Here is an 18,865-nt window from a genome sequence, read left to right as displayed (position 1 = left end):
TCTTCAGTTTTTTATCTTCATATCTGTTAACGTAACCTGATCTTTCAAGGTATGAAGATAAGATGTGAGTAAAATCCACGTAAATGTGTAAAGTGACAAAGCCTGTAAATTTGGAAAACAGATGAATTACAATTCTATGAAGAATCACTCATTGTTAGAAGTAAAAGGCTTCTTAAGTATTTTTCATTGAATTCACTTTTACAGTGGCATACAAAAGCCACACATCTTTAAAACAATTTGTGCCCTACTCAGACATACCAGTTAAATTTTTTTCTTGCCCAATTAAAATTTGTAACCTTGATTTCTAAAGCATTACTGGATTCATCAACCAAGGGGTACAGCCCCAGTTTTCATGTTAGTGTCAAGATTTTTCTACTGAGAAAATGTAACTAAGACTCCCAGGTTCAAATAAAGCTTTTGGTTGGGCTGTGTCTAGTCTTCTAATGGAGAGAGATGGTATTTGATGTGGGAGTTCCAGTCACTTCTTAGCCATGTAATAATCAGGAGTACATTGGACTGCATGAACTAAGCCCCAATTAGGCTCCTTGGTGGGGAGAGTAATTTATTCAACTTCTAATGGAATTGAACCTTGTGGTCCCTTCCAACTCTGCAATTCTATACTTCTATGTAACTAATAGAATTGGAAGAGAATCTAGAGGGAATGTGGTTGAACCCCAGACTCAATGCAGGATCTGCAGTGCAGGATGCAACTACAACAAACCTGACAGACAATTGCTCAGCCTCTGCTTAAATACTCAGGAGATCCCACCACCTGGTGATACAATTTGTTCCACTGTCATACAACTCTTACCATTAGAAATATTTAGTGGAAATATACCTCCTAACTGGTCAGAATGCTACTCTAGCTTCAGAATTATCTACACCAACTCAGTTTTTGTTGGCAGACTACTCATATAACATAGTTCTGCTATAAATTTCTGCTTATTTAAAGTTTTAAATACTGTTGCATTTAGGTTGCGAAGGATGTTTCAGTGAGACTTCACCATGAGCTGGAAAATGTGGAAGAAAAACGTACCACCACAGAAGATGAAAATGACAAGCTAAGACAGAAGCTAATCGAAGTAGAGATCGCTAAGCAGGCTCTGCAGAATGAATTTGACAAGATGAAAGAGGTCAGTACTCACCCCTTTCTTTGGGGAATTGGGGAATATGGCAAGTTTTTGCTCCACCCTGAATTTCGTAACTGTTTAAATAGCAGTCAGTGTGCTTAAAGGAAAGAGGCAACCTGCATACAGAGTACAGCTGCAGCCCAGTTTTGCTATCCTGCTTCTTTTGAATGTCCAATCTTTTCTAGTTCTTCATTTTGTGAGAGAGATGTCTGTCATGCAAGTGAACTCATTTCTGTTGGTTTAGTTGTTGAGCTACTGCATTTCATTCGAACTGCAATAAAATGTCCACAGTGTTTGAAACATGAAGAGGTTTCAAGCCGGTTTTGCATGTAGTTGCTGTTTTACTGAATAAGAAACCGCATGTTGCTTTCGCTGTGAGTCATGAAATCCAGCCTTTGAATAGCAGTTTGCCTCTTTAGATGTGGATCATACAGTAACGAATGACTGTAGTTGACTTGCTTCTGCCAGGATAAAACTCCTGAATATCTTTCTTGCATTATTTGCTTCAGCATTTGCTCTGACAATTCCCACATGGGATTCATATTTCACCAGAGATCTTTGGCTGTTATCTTTGTTATGGTGATTCAGTTATGTTTTGTGAAATTTAAGAGACAGGCTCAAACACTAAATTTCTCACCTGGAATAGTCAAGACATAAATGGGTGTTATGGGGAGGGGGAAAATTACTATCCTTGATGTATTTAAAAATCATGAATAGTATTGAGAATCCTGATTTGGGGGGATTTCAGTCTTCTCTTGATTGCTCATTAACTTGCCATTGAATCACAGTTGTTGGATTTTGATAATACCAACCAAATGGCAGAGTGTTTAGCTCTTTTTGCTTACCAGTTCATCTGCTTCAGTTAAGTTATTGGCACAAAACTGGTGAATAGTCAATGGATCTGTTTGCACCTCTCTTGATAGCAGTGTCAACAGGTAGCCTATGAGTGTTAACAGGTAAACAATGCTCGGACTACAACACACACAGAAAATTAAAATCAAAGTTTTACCTTGAGACTAGCAATACCCTGAGGGGGCGGGGGGGGGGGAGTAACTGAATTCTCGGTTTTTGTTTTTCTGTGACAGAATATGGAAAAAGTCATTTCCATAATATGTTTGGGTATGATGATGAAGTTGATGGCAGTAAGACCTACAGTTGACATGCCTTGCACACAGATGTTCCAAGTTTCTACCTCTGACATCTCCATATAGAGCTATGAAAACCCCCCTTTCTGAAATCTTGGGAGAGCCACTTCTCAGTAAAGACAATACTGAGCTAGATGAGCCAGCAGTCTGACTCTGAATAAAGCAGCTTCTTCATATATTCCTGTCATGTTTCAGTGAGAAACCAGCCATGGGCATCCTGGGTGGATTAGAAAGTGTGTGCAATGGATCTCAGCTTGGGTTTTGGAGAATGCTTAATATTGTAATACCGTTTTGGGGAACAAGGGATGTTGTTGCAGATAAGCTGCCCCCTTGGTGCTGGAGGAATCACCCTTGTTAACACCCTCATTCAGAACGACAGACCCCATGAGGTTCCATAATAAGAGGAAGAATATGACTTCATCTCTTGGGGTGTTATGCATTTGTTATACAGCTTTCTTACTCGTAGGTAACTTCATGGGACTTCCTTCTCAAGCATATGGGGGGTTAGAGGGAACATCTGAGTGGCATAACACCCAAGTAGTTGGTTTGACATTATTCTTTTCTCTTGTGATCAGGAGTGGAATAATTGTAAGGCTGGCCAACAGTGAGTTGTATCCAATGCTAGTCCCACTCAAGTAAAGGTAAAGGGACCCCTGGCCATTAGGTCCAGTCGCAGATGACTCTGGGGTTGTGGCGCCCATCTTGCTTTATTGGCCGAGGGAGCCGGTGTACAGCTTCCGGGTCATGTGGCCAGCATGACTAATCTGCTTCTGGCGTATCAGAGCAGCGTACAGAAACGCTGTTTACCTTCCTGCCGGAGCGGTACCTATTTATCTACTTGCACTTTGACGTGCTTCCAAACTGCTAGGTTGGCAGGAGCAGGGACCGAGCAACGGGAGCTCACCCCGTTGTGGGGATTTGAACCGCTGACCTTCTGATCGGCAAGCCCTAGGCTCTGTGGTTTAACTCACAGCACCACCTGTGTCCCTTAGTCCTACTCAAGTAGCCTCATTCAAATTAATGAACACCACAAACTTAGTCCCATTAGGTCTACCCTGAGTAAAACTTAGATGGATACAACCCATAATGATCAATTATTTAAGCGGGATCCAGAGATGTATGTTTTACCCTGTTTAAAATGTAGTATCCAAAATTCTATTTAATTGCTAAGAACTGCTCAAAATCATGAATAGTTTTCTGGTTTTTTCTGCTTGTATAGCTGCTAATGACATTGCAGGGTTTGTTTCTTTTAAAAAAAATCATTTCCATGGTATATGTGAGGGATGGGAGTCAGTGTGCAAAAGAATCCTGGCATCACAGATCCCTGCAAGACTTGCCAACATATTTCAGGGCCTTAGAAGAGAAGAAATACTTTTGTACATAGCTCAGCAATATATTGTATTCCTTGCACATGGAAGGGCCTAATTATATGTTTTATGGAAATGCACATAACAGGCTGTTTATGTGTTTTTAAGAAAAGCAGCATTGGGAGGGGTTTTGAAGTGAAAAGTGATGGTGGGGTGCTTAACTATTTCCCTGCTGGCTGCTGTGGCACTTCAAATTACCTCTCCTACCATTCTCTCTTTCCCATGTTCTATGCACATATTGTATTCTGTTTTATTATATATAAGATTTATAGCCTACCCCACATCATGTATGATCTTGGAGCAGGTTGCAACAAATAAGTATAAACAAATAAAATGAATACTTTTTATAGATTCTGGTTTTTTAAAATGTATTAGAGGCCTTCAATCTGGACATATTAATACCCAAAGGGCTGCAGGAGGTGGGGGAGTTTTCAGTTGTCACTGGAACTGAACAGATCAGGAGGCGACCAAAGTTGATGGGGCTAGAATTCCACATCTGCTAATGCAGAGAAGGCCCTGTCTGCAGAGTCATTGACTATTTTTCTTTCTCTGTCAATTGTGGTACCTTCAAAAGGTCCTCACCAACTGATCTCAAAGCCCAGCTGGATTGTTTGGAGAAATATAGGTACATATTCACCTAAACACCTCTAAACATGAGAGCAAAAGTGGAACACAAAGGGGTTGCATATACCTTCTCCTCTTCCTTCTTCTCCACAACAAACTGTGCTCTACCAAGCTGCTTTCCCCCGTTTTCCTTTCTTTCTGTTTCAGATATTTGCATATAATGTATCATTAGCCTGTTCAATCCCCAGCATCTTCATTTAAAGAATCTCAGATAATCAGATGAAACTGAAAAAAGATTATTTCAACAAGCAGGAACTTTTGAGCCTGCAGCATCTTCATGGCAGAGATACTCTGGGGCTGTGTTGAGATGATGAGTAGCCCTGATCACCTGTTCAGACAGATACACATAGGAAGGACAATACTGTGTTGCACCTAAGTATGGGTCAGTGTAAGAAAAAATACCCCCCCCCTTTCGGCCCTCCAAGTAGCAAGGCAATTTTTATGAGACTTCAACAAGTGCACAACAGGGAATAAATAAAAAGCTTGCAACAAAGGGACTTGCAAAGAAGATTAAAGTAAAAAAGGATATAATATCTCGTTGGTTTCACTTCCAGGGCTTGTTATCCTCAAGACTTGTTATCCCCAGTCTGCCTGCTTGTGAAACTTACACCTGGTTTTTCTAGGGGGTTGGCTTGAGTCTAGGCAGGTTGTGAGAGATCCCAGATGGTACCTTGTATTAAGCCATTTAACATAGAATCAAAGTCTCCAGAGGAAAACTCTTGTGTAACCAGTGAAGTGAGTATAGTGAACAATGTGAACTGTGCTGTTTTCTCATGGATGTGTTTTGAAAGACAATCTGTTTGACAGTGTTATCTGTGAGCCTGTGTCAGAGAAACATCAGTTCAGACTTGATCTTGCTGTGCAGGCTTGAATTCCTGAACTGCGATAGTAACCAGGGCTACATGCCCAAGAGGGGAGAGAGAGGAAGGCTGCTATAGAGACTGAGATGGGAAGAAAAGGTCATCATCATTCTCTGGCATTTCAGTGCTCTGCCTGCTTTTAGATTAAAATGTTGGGACTTAAACAGAGAAGGGAAATGAATTTTATTTCTAGGGACTTTGTCATGTTTATCCCTCCTTACTTTTTCCCCTTTTTTGATAATCCTGTTTTAGTAATATATATATTTATAATAAAAAGGCTAACACAAGGAAAATCACCCTTACTCTTTGCTAAAGCAGAGCTCTGTGTAGAGCCAGCACACTTTGATGTAAAAGCCTTCATGGCCTATGGGAGTTTGGAGGCTAGTAGCAATGCTCGATTTTATACCATATCCATGAACTACAAGCCCCTCCTTTGCAGGCTGAGCACTAGTTTTTGTGTCACAACCTAGCAAGAACATTTGGAAGGTCAATTTTCTTACTGATCATTATTATTTATGCAGCTACAATTTGTACAGCTGCAGCACCTGTAGCTGGGAAATTAATGGCATCTTTTTCCCAGAAGCAACATATTGCAGTTTAAAGCTTAGAAATGTTGAGATATCCCTAAAGCAAAAGTGCAGCCTTAGCAGGACACACATGGATCCTAACCAAGAAATAGGGACCAGCTGCACACCTGTTGCGCTATAAACTTACCATCTATGAAGTCCATTGACTTCACAAATCAAACTGAAATTTTCTCTGAGTTTATTAAGAGCTGAGGAGGTAATAATAATAATAATAATAATAATAATAATTTAACAATAATTTATTACTTATACCCCGCCCATCTTGTTGGGTCTCCCCAGCCACTCTGGGCGGCTTCCAACAGGAGATTAAAAATACATTAAAACATCAGTCATTAAAAACCTTCCCTAAACAGGGCTGCCTTCAGATGTCTTCTAAACATCAGATAGTTGTTTATTCCTTTGACATCTGGTGGGAGGGCATTCCACAGGGCGGGAGCCACTACCGAGAAGGCCCTCTGTCTGGTTCCCTGTAACCTCACTTCTCGCAGTGAGGGAACCGCCAGAAGGCCCTCAAAGCTGGACCTCAGTGTCCGGACTGAACAATGGGGGTGGACAACTTCCGGAGGTGGCGCCAACGGTAATGGCGGATTCCCTCTGATTCGGAGGGAACCCGCTCCACAGAAATAGGGTCGGATACCGCTTCGGCGCAGCGGGGACCCCTTAAATCACAGGCGGGTGAAGCCTGTGACCCTGGGACTTGGCGGGCACTGTCTGCGCCCCCCCAATCCGCGAAGGAACCCGGCAATGGGCTCCGGAACAGAGTGGGGAAGTGGCGCTGTGCTGTGAGTCGTCTGCTTCTTCTGTGGAGTGAAGCTGCATAGCTGTTGCCGGAGAGCGCTGCCTTTCTTCCTTGACAATTTGGCTTTGAAAACAACGATCCGTGAGTAGGATTACTGCGTAATTAAAGGAACTGTACAAAAATTGGAAGTAATTGGCCGAAGCGGAGAGGCATAAAAAGGAAGTCTGCCTCCAGCTCTTGTAGATAGAACAAAGCACTGAACTTGAAAGCGAAAGCTTTAAAAGACGCGCAAAAGGATTACAATCCGATCATCTAACCGGGATTCCCCCCCCCCCTCAATTTGGGGGAGGAGGGGGGGAAGCCTTGAACATTATTTCCCTAAGAAGAAGTGAGGAAGAGGAGATAAAAACCACCGCTCAAAACCCCTGGAACGGGTTCCCAGTGTCAGTAAAAAGCCTAAGAGAATGTACTGTCTTTGAACGTATTTTGACAGCTAGCTCTGCATCTGAAATACAATTTGGATACAATATTGCTGATAGGTATCTCCTGGTCTTAAAGTAACAGCCTAAGATAGATTGTTACCTTTCTGGTGAATTGGGGGACTAAAGGGAGAAGTAAATTACTTTAAGAACTTTATGACTGTTACAGTGTCCCCCTAGTGGAATTTGGAGGCGGAAATGACTGGCAGAATCCGTGACCAGGGAGAAGAGTTGGTGGAAGAAGATTGGAAGAAATTTAAAGATTATTTACAGAAATATTGCAAAATTAATGAATGCTAGAGTGATGTTGGATTGAAGTTAACTGGCTTCTAGCTGTACAGGCTTTAAAGTTATAAATATATCAAGATTAAGGATTAGGATTAAAAAGGTTAAAAGAATGGAAAAATTGGTTTTTAATAGGTAAAAACTTAAAGTTACAATATATTAAGATTAAGGATTGGGATTAAAAAGGAGGGAAAGAAATTGCTGGACTAACAAACTGAACTGGAATACAAAAGAGGGAGGTATGAGGAAGTCTGGGAAACAAGTAAATTTAAAAAAAAGTTATGAAAAGATGGAATTTTTTTTTATCTTTTTGTATTTTGTATTTTGTATTGTGTACTTTTTTTCTTTATTTTCAGATTTTTCTTTTTTATCAATGTGATTTTATTCTTTGTGAAACTTTAATAAATATTAATTAAAAAAACAAAACAATGGGGGTGGAGACGCTCCTTCAGGTATACTGGTCCGAGGCCGTTTAGGGCTTTAAAAGTCAGCGCCAACATTTTGAATTGTGCTCGGAAACGTACTGGGAGCCAATGTAGGTCTTTCAAGAAGGGTGTTATGTACCAAAGGTAAACTTTGGTAGACTCTCACTAATTTGTGAGTGAGTATGAGGGAAGATGCCATGCTTGGAAATTTGTTCTATTTTTTTGTTGGTTCTTCCAAATATATGAGAAGCCTACTATAGTTACACCTGGTAGGAGCATCAAACCTCTATCCTTTGGGAAACATTTACAGCTGATTCAAATGGTGCTGAAAAAGATCCAGGGTCTATGGTGGAATTAATGGCTGACCAAGTGTTTCTACAAGTACAGCTGTGCTTACCCACTGTTAATATGCACAAGCTGCAGATGTTTCACTGATCCCCTCATACGAAGCAGCTCTCTAGGAAATGTTGGCTGTATCTGCAATTGTGTGAGATCAGATATTACTTCTTCCATACAGCCTTAGCAAGCATGGCCAATGGATGATGGGAGCTGTAGTTCAGCAACATCTGGAGGGCCAGTGGTTCCCTGTACCAACCCTAGGTGGAACTATTTACTAACATCTGAACCACCCATTTAGATTTGAGAGTCTTTTTCCTCTTGTCTTGAATTATAATGAAATGCTAAATCCATGATAGTTGTCGTATAGAGAAGCCTGAGATATAATTTTAGTTGAAACTTGTCTCTAATGACTTCCCTGCTTTAGGTTTCAGATGGCTGGCCATAAAGCTTAGGAGGTATTCACTGAGCACATGCTGCCATTCTGCTTGCCTAGAATAAAGAGAGACTTAGGTTCATTTAAAGCCTGATTGATAGTGACTGTCCTGGAAGCTCAGTTACCAGAAAAATACCGTGCTAGAGGTTTGACTACACCTTTAATTTGAATAGATATCAGCAGTTTGCATCCTCGATAATATGACTCAGTGTAATAATTATAACCGTGTCAGTGCACCAGGGCCTCTTTTTGCACTGAAAATGTTAAGAGATGAGAATTCCTACCAGCTGGAAACTTGGACCTCTTGATAGTTTCATAGCGCTAAAGATCATGTCTTGAGAACATTTCCATTTGGAAGGAGCAGGGTGTGTAGGGGAGGATTTTAAAGAATACCTCATGCAGATTAATCTTATGCCTTTTAACATGGGTTAAGCATTCTCCATGCCCTGGTAATATCATAGTGATTAACTTAGCCTGGAAACATACAGCTCAAGAGAAAGAAAAACACACATTGCCCAGCAGATGTCAACCTGATAATAATAACAAAGGATTACTGCAGTGAATAGGAACAAGTGTGGCAGGGGGGTGGGTAAGAGAAAGAAGAATAGTCTTCTGCTTTTTGCTCTATCAAAATGTGCATTGGGTTAGATCCAGACTTAGTCATGCCTAGAGTATTCACTAAGTTGAGCTCTTATATTTCATTGGGTCTTTCGCCAGGCTGGATGTGTGTGGATTGCATGGAGGTGTCAGCACTGCTGACTGAACTGATCTCTCCTTTCTGCCCTCCCAACAGATAGGTGGCATTCCTGCCAGCAGAGCCCAGCGGGAAGTTCCCAAATGGCATATTCTGAAGTTGGGGAAGGGGGCATGGTTGAGCTGGCCTGGGATCCACAGGATCCTGAGCTAGTCTTGCTGCCATGATACCAATTGCCATCTCAGCCTGTGATTGGGTCCAGACCTCAGGGGTTGAGCCCAATCTTCTTGTACCCCCTGACCTTCCACCATGGCCACTCTGCAAAGCCCCATGAGTGGGGCGGGGGTTAGGATTGCAGACAAAGTGTAAACCTGAAGAGAAGGACTTTCCCCTCCTCACATTCTGCAAGGAACCCCACCCAATACTAGGATTGGGCACTGTTGGTCATTTGTTAGACTTCCAGATGAGTTCCTGACTGAGCCATCATCCAGAGTGCTGGCCCTGTTCCCAGAACTTGCAGTGTGACTGGATGTTCCCAGCAAGGATGAATATTTCCTTTGCTCCAGAATTGCCACAATGTGATAATGTAAAATGGATGATACCCCTAAGTTCATGTAAATGCAAGTACTATGGCTAAATTGAGTTGCAGATGGCCTTATTTTGTTGTGTTTTTCAGTAGCTACATGATACTAAAAGCAACTTAAACTGCATGCATTTGATTTTTAAAAAAGAAGATAGAGGAAAGTGGTAAATTGCTAGGTGTTCTACTGAAAGATTAGTATATTGCATACTAAAATAACTCCTAAGGTATTCTTCATATTCAAAGGAAGGATAAAAAAGGTTTTCATATTTGGTAACCTATGCATTAGACAGGTAAAAGAGGCTATTAACTTGTCATAAAATGTTTTTCACAAAGCTCTGGTCCCCAGTATTCATAAAGATGTAGGGCACGTTGGGAAAGTGTAAACAGCATTTGTCAACTCAGCGATGCAGAACTGCAGGGTATAGCAGCACCCTAACGTTGCCACGTCTACCTCTGGTGTGGTAAAAAAAGATATGAAAGCATGTAGATCTCTTTTAAACTACAAGATTTCTAAGTCGATTTTTAAGGGGAGGGGGTAGTTTTTTTTAAAAAAAATACATCATTTGTTTCTGATACTACTTTGACTATTTAATTTATTAAGAATAATAATTACAGAATGGGATTGTTTTGTATGGCATTATCCTGATATTATTCCAAGGCAAATGTCTCTGGATTGTGGAGCCACAAATATTATGAAAAAGATAGCTGGAAGTTTTGTCTGTTTCAAATGGTGCTTTAATGGATTTGCATTGTGTACACTTTTCATACATCTGTTGACTACATCTGACCTTTATGTATTGCCCCTGATCTTTCTTTTATAGCAGTCCATGAAAAGAAGGGGAAGCAAGGACCTGCAGAAATCAGAGAAGAAGTCACAGCAGACACCCACCGAGGTGAGCTCAAATGTACCTGCCTATTCTATGGTCTAGCTTATGGCTTTTCTACCCCACCTTTTCTCCCAGGAGCTCAAGCTGGCATATATACTTCTCTCCCTCCCCATTGTATCTTCACAATAACCTAGTGAGGTAGGTTAGGCTGAGAGCCAGTAGCTGGCACAAGGTCACCCAATGGGCTTCATGGCTGGTTGAGAATTTGAACCCCGGTCTCCCAGTCTTTCACTCCAACCAATACACCATACTGGGTATGGAATGCAAAGATCCATGAGTGCAAGTGTTTCCTTCGTCACGCATAGGAAATCTGCTGCTGTTTTTGTGATACTTGTTTGCTAGAACACGGCCCAAATATTAATTATAATTAATTCTCAGTATCTATACAGCTAAAGTGCAAAGCCTAGACTACTGTTGAATGGCTATAACAGTGATAAACATAGATCACTACTTATTTCACTAATTATATGACAATAAATGTCACAAACTATTCCTTGTAGGATAACATTTCCCTTCATTTTATAATGCCAGGAATAAGAATCCCTTGGTCAGAATCTCAGCTATTCCTCAGGGGCACTTAAACAGATCAACGTATTGTAGATAAACCCCTACACATAAAAAAATGTGTGAATGCATCGGACACAAATATTTTTATTTTTAATTGGTTTGGGAGATTTTAGCTATGCTTTATCTATGAATAAGGTTCCTGAATCTCCTTTAGATGTAGCATCAGATTTTGCTCTTATGGCACAGCACAGATGTTTTCGTAATTGAAATCTGGGTCAAATGGAGGCTTGCCTCTGTTGAAATGAATGTAGGGCGGGAAGACACCCACTATGTTCTTCGAGGGCCAGAGTTCTACTCTTCGGTGTTTTCTTTTGTTGAATTGCCAAGTGGTGTTTTGGCTTGCACGCATGAAGTAACTGTTGAATAACCTTTTCCTTTTGTAAGGAGGACAGTGAAGATCTGAAATGCCAGTTGCAGTTTGTCAAAGAGGAAGCAGCCCTGATGAGGAAGAAGCTGGCCAAAATAGACAAGGAAAAGGACAGGTTTGAACATGACCTGCAGAAGTATCGGTCGTTTTATGGTGACCTAGACAGTCCCTTACCCAAAGGGGAAGCAGGAGGCCCACCTACCACAAGAGAATCAGAACTCAAGCTCCGTCTGAGATTGGTAGAAGAAGAAGCCAATATTCTGGGAAGGAAAATAGTGGAGCTGGAAGTGGAAAACAGAGGGCTGAAAGCAGAGCTGGATGACTTAAGAGGGGATGATTTTTCAGGGGCAGCCAACCCCCTCATGGGGGAGCAGAACGAATCCCTCTCAGAATTACGTCAGCATCTTCAGCTAGTTGAGGACGAAACTGAATTGCTGAGGAGGAACTTGGCTGATGTAGAAGAACAAAACAAGCGCATCACGACAGAGCTGAACAAATACAAATACAAGAGTGGGGCTCACGACAGTTCAAGGCACTATGATAGTGTCAAGATGGATGTGCTGCAAGAAGAGCTCAAAGCTGCTCGCATGCAGATCAATGACCTCAGTGGTAAAGTCATGCAGCTCCAGTACGAGAACAGAGTCTTGATGTCCAACATGCAGCGCTATGATCTAGCCTCTCATCTGGGGATCCGGGGCAGCCCCAGAGACAGCGATGCTGAAAGTGACGCAGGGAAAAAAGAAAGTGATGATGACTCTCGGCCCCCACACCGCAAGCGTGAGGGGCCCATTGGTGGGGAAAGTGACTCGGAGGAGGTCCGCAACATACGTTGCCTGACCCCCACAAGAAGCTTCTACCCAACGCCAGCAGGGTGGCAGAAAAGCTTCACCGACCGGCAGCAAATGAAGGACATCCGCTGTGAGGCAGAACGCCTGGGCAAGACGATAGACCGCCTGATTTCAGACACAAGCACCATAATAACAGAGGCAAGAGTTTATGTGGCAAATGGGGACCTGTTTGGACTTATGGATGATGAAGATGATGGCAGTCGGATACGGGAGCATGAACTTCTTTACCGGATAAATGCCCAAATGAAGGCGTTCAGAAAAGAGCTCCAGACCTTTATTGACAGACTAGAAGTTCCAAAGTCTTCGGACGACCGAAGTACAGATGAACCTTTGTCAGTGAGTCAGGTAGATTTTTACCTATTAAGCCATCCAGGTAAAAAAAAATTCAGCCCAAGATGCCATGGATATTTGAGCCACATTTTCTTGAAATTCTTATATAATAGTCTTCTTTTTACATTTCTCTGGCTTAATTGTAAATTTGCCAGATTAATGTCTGCAACCCAATCACAGTACAGTGGAACCTCAGTTTTTGAGCGTCTCAGAAGCCAAACGTTTTGGTTTTTGAACACTGAAAACCCAGAAGTAATTGTTTCCACTTTTGAACGTGCCTCAGAAGTCGACCGGCTTCTGAGGCGCGTTTCTCAATTTTCTCAATTGACTCTTCCGACTGCCCATTGAGCCTCGGTTGTCGAACATTTTGGAAGTTGAACAGTCTTCCACAATGGATTACGTTCAACAACAGAGATTCCACTGTATTGGATTCTCAAGACTGTGTGGGGCTGGCATCAGCACTGGCAATCACATTGGACCCATTGCCAAACCCCCCCCCCATGGCTCCTCTGGCTTTCTTGCCTGGCCTTTCCCTCAGGCCCCAAAGGGGCAAGAGAATGGCTGCCACTACTTGCTTGCTTGCTGGCTGGCTGGCTGGCTTCTGCCCTGGCAAGCAATCATGTGGTATTGGCAAGGGGGAGCCAGCAGCACCATATTGCAGAAAGGAGAAGGTGGTCTCACAGTGAGAGTGCTGCTGCTGTTTCCTGTGCCCCCACAAAAAATTAACAAACCAACCTGGAGCCAGCACTAGTGCTACAAGAGCAAAATATTCAGCTTTACAAGACATGCCAAATCTATTGTAGAGGTTGGCAGAAGACTCTCCCCACATCCAGTAATCCAGGTGCAGGGAACATCCAGCTCATACTGTAGCTATGATCCCCTTCGGCCTCTCAGTCAAGCCCATGAGTTACTTTCCTCACTTGCCATGCCTCTCCTTACCCTGACCGCTCAGTGCAACAAATAGACTGCTTAAAACAAAAATCACAAGTACCACTGAAAGTCCTTTTTAAGCTTTCTGACTGTGCAGAGGGACTTTTTTTAAGGGGGGTGGGAGTCACAGTTGGGGAGAGAAGGTTAATCCCTTGCTCCCTATGTTTTCTCTCATCACAGATCAGTTGTGCTTGAGGGAAAAAAGCCCCCAATGGCTCCAATATGAGGGTTTTTTTAAAAAATCCTAATTGCTCCAGTTGCAACATTTTTAGGGAAGAGATTGCAAGTGAGCAGGATTAACTTTCTCTTCACCATGCACTTTTACCTCCTCCCCATTGCCTGAAAATCACTGCCTCCCCATGTGGCAATTTGGCCTTTAAAAAGCCTCACATTTGTGAAATAGCTGGAACTGCCTTGGAGTCTCTTGCAGAAGTCCATGCACTAGTTTCTGAAACCTACCCCTGCATCTTATAATTCATTGGAATGCAGGGTTAGTAATCTAAATCATGTATTGCAATGTTCCTCTGCTTTGTCAAAGCTGCAGGGTGCATTTCTGCATTAAGTGTGAAGGTTTTTAAAATTAGGGCTGGCCCAGGCTGTCATCAGCTGTAATGCGCTTGTATGTGGTGGGGCAATGCCTTCTTAAGATAAAAACTTTTGAGGTGAGAGACAAATGCATGTGTATATTTTCCCCTTCGGAGATGGTAAAAAAATCCATTAGAATTATGTGTCGGGGAGTACAGATGCATATGCATGCTCCTCTGGTCATATACTACATAATATACATGGTAGGAGGTTGCAAATTTAGACTCAGTGCACCCAAAAAATCAACAGTTTGCCAAGGTTTCAATTTGTCCTGACTTTCATGTTTAATGGATGGATGTGGTTTTAACCTTTCCTCTATCAGTAAATCATGGATGCAATGAATGTAGTGCTGCCCGTTGCAAGTGGATGGAAAAGAAAAGTGAAATAAACTTTCACAAACTGGCAAAAGGAAAAGCAAATAAAAGCATGGCAGCATTTTCATAAGACGATTTTGATGTAATCTCAGATCTAAGACAATATAGTCAACTTCAGAATACCGTTGATGAGAATTGGTTTCCAAGATAAAAGTGATCTTTTGAAAACTGATCTGCTAAAACTAGTCAGCCCAAGCATAGTGTCTTTGTAGGTCTAGGTTCCAGATTCTGATTTTTCACTCTCTGGAAATTTGTTGTTTATTGTTTCATTAATATAGCATTATCTTGTCTTTGTACCTTCCCAGATGTTCCAGCCTATCATTTTACTGATTCTCATCCTTGTATTATTTTCATCCCTTTCTTACACAACAATATTTAAGCTTGTCTTCCTTTTCACACTGTTCTTTGTGCTGTAGATCTTTTTTCATCATTTTACCATTCATTGTAGTATTATTTTCAGTTTGTTTTGTTTTGTCCATCCCTCCCAAGACAAGAAGTGCAAGAGCTATAAGTTTCTGTAGCCAACACTACTGTTGTAAAAACACTGAAGACTACTTATTTGAAAGAAGGCAAACCAGCCCTTAGGTGCCCAAATACAGTCACACAGGAAGCAACGACACACAGAGGACACCATTTCCACAACGGAATTGATCGTGGTCATAAAAAAAAAAGCTAGGTAAGCAGGTTAAAAACAGATCTTCATTCTTTTTATTTATCTATTTTATTTTTAGGGGGGAAATGGGAATGAGGCTGTAAACAGCTAATAGCTATTTCACAGTACATTTCGTAAACTATACAATAGTAGAAATGTTGCAGGTTTCCCCTCCATGCAATGCTTATATTGTACTCACTGCAGTTTGTGTTCTTCAGAACAGAGCTGTGAATTTAAAATTGATTTTACATGGAGTTTGCCTGACTTCCTGGCAGTTGATATATATGCAGAGCTTCTACCAGGATCCTTTGGGAACTGAATGTCTAGCTCCTAAGTCCAGGATTAATCCCCTGGAACACTGAATGACTTAACATCTTGTAGTGAATGTAGATTTGGTTTAGTTTAGAGTCTGATAATATCTGAGTGGTATAAAATGTCAGCGACAAATGTCAGAATAGCATGGATAATGATGTAGATCTGGCCTTTATTGACCAAAACCATGGTGAGATAGAAAAATGATGAAGGATTTCACTTCTTGTGTCAGCTCATCACTTATCAGATATTCTTCTGTATTCCTGAAGCCTCCTGGCCATATCTCAACTCTGCCTCTAGCCATTATTTTTCTTTACTGTAGCTTGCTGGGTTAAGGTCAAGGGAAAAACAAGACTAAATAAGCTGTGCATGTCGTTAAAGTACATCTAGAGAGCAGATCAATGTAGAAATTAAGCATGCCTTTCAGAGTAGACACAGAAATTGGTTTTTACAGTTTCTGTGTCTCCACAGAAAGCATACTCAATATGTGACCCTCCAAGAAGAACACAGCCCACTAGGCGAAGGCTGTAGTTTGCCAGCTTTCTTCCTGCCCACCCCCACAACAGTGAGGCCAGGCTCTAAGCAGACCGGACCAAAAAGAAGCTTATTGAATTTGCTTGCACATCAGTGAGCTATGTTCAGCTTGGCAGGTCACGGTTGCACAGGTCTACCCCACAGTGAGGTTGCAAGCATCTAATTCCATCTCATCCCCAAATATGCCATATTTTTGTTTGAGGGAGGTAATGAATTATATTAGGAAATCACCCCAGGTGTTCTGTTTCCATTAACATGAACACACACTTAAAAACATCCACTTTGGGGGAAACAGTGGAATGTTTGCCAATCTCATTGCCCTTTTGGAATAGCTCAGTTGGTAGAGCATGATATTCTTAATCTCAGGGTTGTGGGTTCAAGCCCCACATTGGGCAAAAGATTCGTGCATTGCAGGGGGTTGGACTAGAGAACCCTTGTGGTCCATTCCAGCTCTACAGTTCTGTGAAATTCTAGATATATGCTTTAGTGATGATGATCTGGTCCAACTCACTCTCCTTTTTTTGTGTGGACCCTATTTCTGCATTTTCTTAAGATACAACTAGTTGCCTTGGCATCAGACAGATCACTGAGTAAGAGAGTTCTTAAACATCCTTAAAAATCCCTTCCAGTAGCACCTTAGAGACCAACTAAGTTTGTCATTGGTATGAGCTTCCATGTGCATGCACACTTCTTCAGATACTGAAGAAGTATCTCTAAGGTGCTACTGGAAGGAATTTTTTTATTTTGTTTCGACTATGGCAGACCAGCACGGCTACCTACCTGTAACTTAAACATCCTGTCTCTCTCTCTTATTTTTATTTTTTCAGTAAGATTACTTGGCAATGTCCCTCTGCGGTCTGTGTTTCTGGCAATTTGCAATGCACCAGTTTCTTTCCTTCTTTCAAAAGAGTCCCGTCTAGACAAAACGTATCCCATAAATTCTCTGCACCAGAGAGGATTGTTGTTGTTTTTCTTTTTATCATTCCCTTGAGGGGGGGGGAGTCAGTTTAAGAGTCGATGACACAAACCCATTTTTTTTTTAAAGTTAATGACAGAAATGTGCTGATAATAAAATGGTAATTCTGTTTCCCCACCCCTCTTTAATAAATATGCCATTAAGCACTGAAGGGCGGGTTGTGCATTCACACCCAAGAAACGTCAGACTTTACTGTAACTGCTGCAGTTTTACAACAGGGCAAGATCACACTGAAACCCGATCATTACAGACCGTCCTGGGTGGTTTTAGGGCGAGACAACCAGAGCAATTGCACTAGGCCATGTACTACCCAATTTCTTGGGCTCTCATCAGCTTCACTTTGTATTTGGCAAAGCCCAGATTAGGAGAATTGAACCTTGGACCTTTTGCACACAAAGCATGTGTGTGACGGCTGATCTACAGCCCTTTCAAACTTACAAGTCTTCCTAGATGTCCCTGATAATGGGCTTATGCAAGCAGCCACCCTGTGCAGAATTTCACAGGTCTTAGGCAGAGTAACTTTGACTAGCTTGAAAATTAAGGAATGTGGGATGAGTCACACAGTTCTCCCTCCACCCACCCTAATTGCGCAAGCCATCTCTGCCACTCTCAAATTAAATGGTGGTTTGAAAGCTCTCTTTCAAGGAGATGGAGATTTCTTTCCTCTGAAAATATTTTGTGCCTGGAGCTCCTGGTCGCAGATATAATAAGACAAGGATCTGGTGACATGTGTCACCAACACTTGGAACCAGAGGGGAAGAAAGCAGGTGCCACTGTGAAGCAGAAATATACCCAGTCATTGGAATATAGAAATATTTGCCAGAAAGAGGGCCTGAATGTGTCATAACGAAAAGAAAGATGAACTGCTGATGACCTTCAGGAGTTGTTTACAACATGTGCAGGGCCTTAAGAACATCACACTCCAGTTCCTTTGCTAGGCTTGGAATAGACTGAATTAACTATGCTTCTGGAATGACAAGGGGAAATGCAGGAGAAAAACTTCTCAGTCTCATAATTTTAGAACTCAATGAAGCTGAATGTTGGAAGATTCAGGGCAGACAAAGGGAGGTACTCCTTCACACACAACACAGTTAAACTTCAGAATTGGCTCCCACAAGGTGTAACAAAAACCACCAACTTTAAAGAAGGATAGACAAATTCGTAGAAGACAAGGCTGCCAGTGGTTGCCAGTCATTGTGGCTATGATTTACATCCATTCTTGGAAGCAGTACATTGGTACCTTGGTTTACAAACTTAATCCGTCCCTGAAGTCCCTTGTTAAACCAAATCCATTCTTAAACTGAGGTGCGCTTTCCCTAATAAGGCCTCCCACTGCCCATCCACCGTTCAGCTTCCATTTGTAGACCAAGGTAAAGTTCGCAAACCAGAACACTACTTTCGGTTTTGCAGAGTTCGTAAACTGAATAGTTCATAAACAGGACTGTTTGTAAACTGAGGTACCACTGTATGCCTCTGAATACCAGTTGCAGGGAGTCACTAATGAGGAGACAGCTGTTGCACTCAGGTCCTACATACATGCTTCCCATAGGCATCTGGCTGGTTACTATGACAACAGGATGCTGGAACAGATGGGCCTTTGGCCTAATCCAGAAGGCCTCTTCTTTGGTACTTAAGGGTTTTACAGTGCGCCAGGGCTAGAATGTTCTTTTTATTTTCTCATAGCCTTCAGCCTCGTAACTCTATATGCATATTTCTTGAATGAGACTAGAACATTTCTTCCTGGTATCAATATATGTTCAGGGCTACAATATGTAGTGGAACAGTCCAGTAACAGAATTACTTCTTCACCTGC

General features: G+C 41.8%; 1 protein-coding gene across 5 annotated transcripts in view; it reads left to right on the top strand.

The window, feature by feature from the left end:
- The window catches only part of MTCL3 (MTCL family member 3), a 35,217-nt gene that overhangs the window by 6,382 nt on the left and 9,970 nt on the right, over nt 1–18,865 (top strand). Inside the window, exons 4-7 of one of the 5 annotated variants that reach the window (XM_080999573.1) lie at nt 975–1,133; nt 10,515–10,583; nt 11,529–12,704; nt 14,884–15,254. In XM_080999573.1, the coding sequence (XP_080855699.1) occupies nt 975–1,133; nt 10,515–10,583; nt 11,529–12,704; nt 14,884–14,994 (1,515 nt within the window). In that variant the 3' untranslated portion in view covers nt 14,995–15,254. Of the gene's footprint in view, nt 1–974; nt 1,134–10,511; nt 10,584–11,528; nt 12,705–14,883; nt 15,255–18,865 lie in introns of all 5 variants that reach the window. The other 4 variants (XM_080999576.1, XM_080999574.1, XM_080999575.1 and 1 more) reach the window with 4 other exon arrangements.

The sequence above is a fragment of the Podarcis pityusensis genome (genome assembly GCF_964106645.2).
Source record: "Podarcis pityusensis genome assembly, chromosome: 3".
NCBI classification, from domain to species: domain Eukaryota; kingdom Metazoa; phylum Chordata; class Lepidosauria; order Squamata; family Lacertidae; genus Podarcis; species Podarcis pityusensis.
The sequence above is the reverse complement of the archived record's forward strand: the minus strand, read 5'-3'. Positions and strand labels throughout refer to the sequence as shown.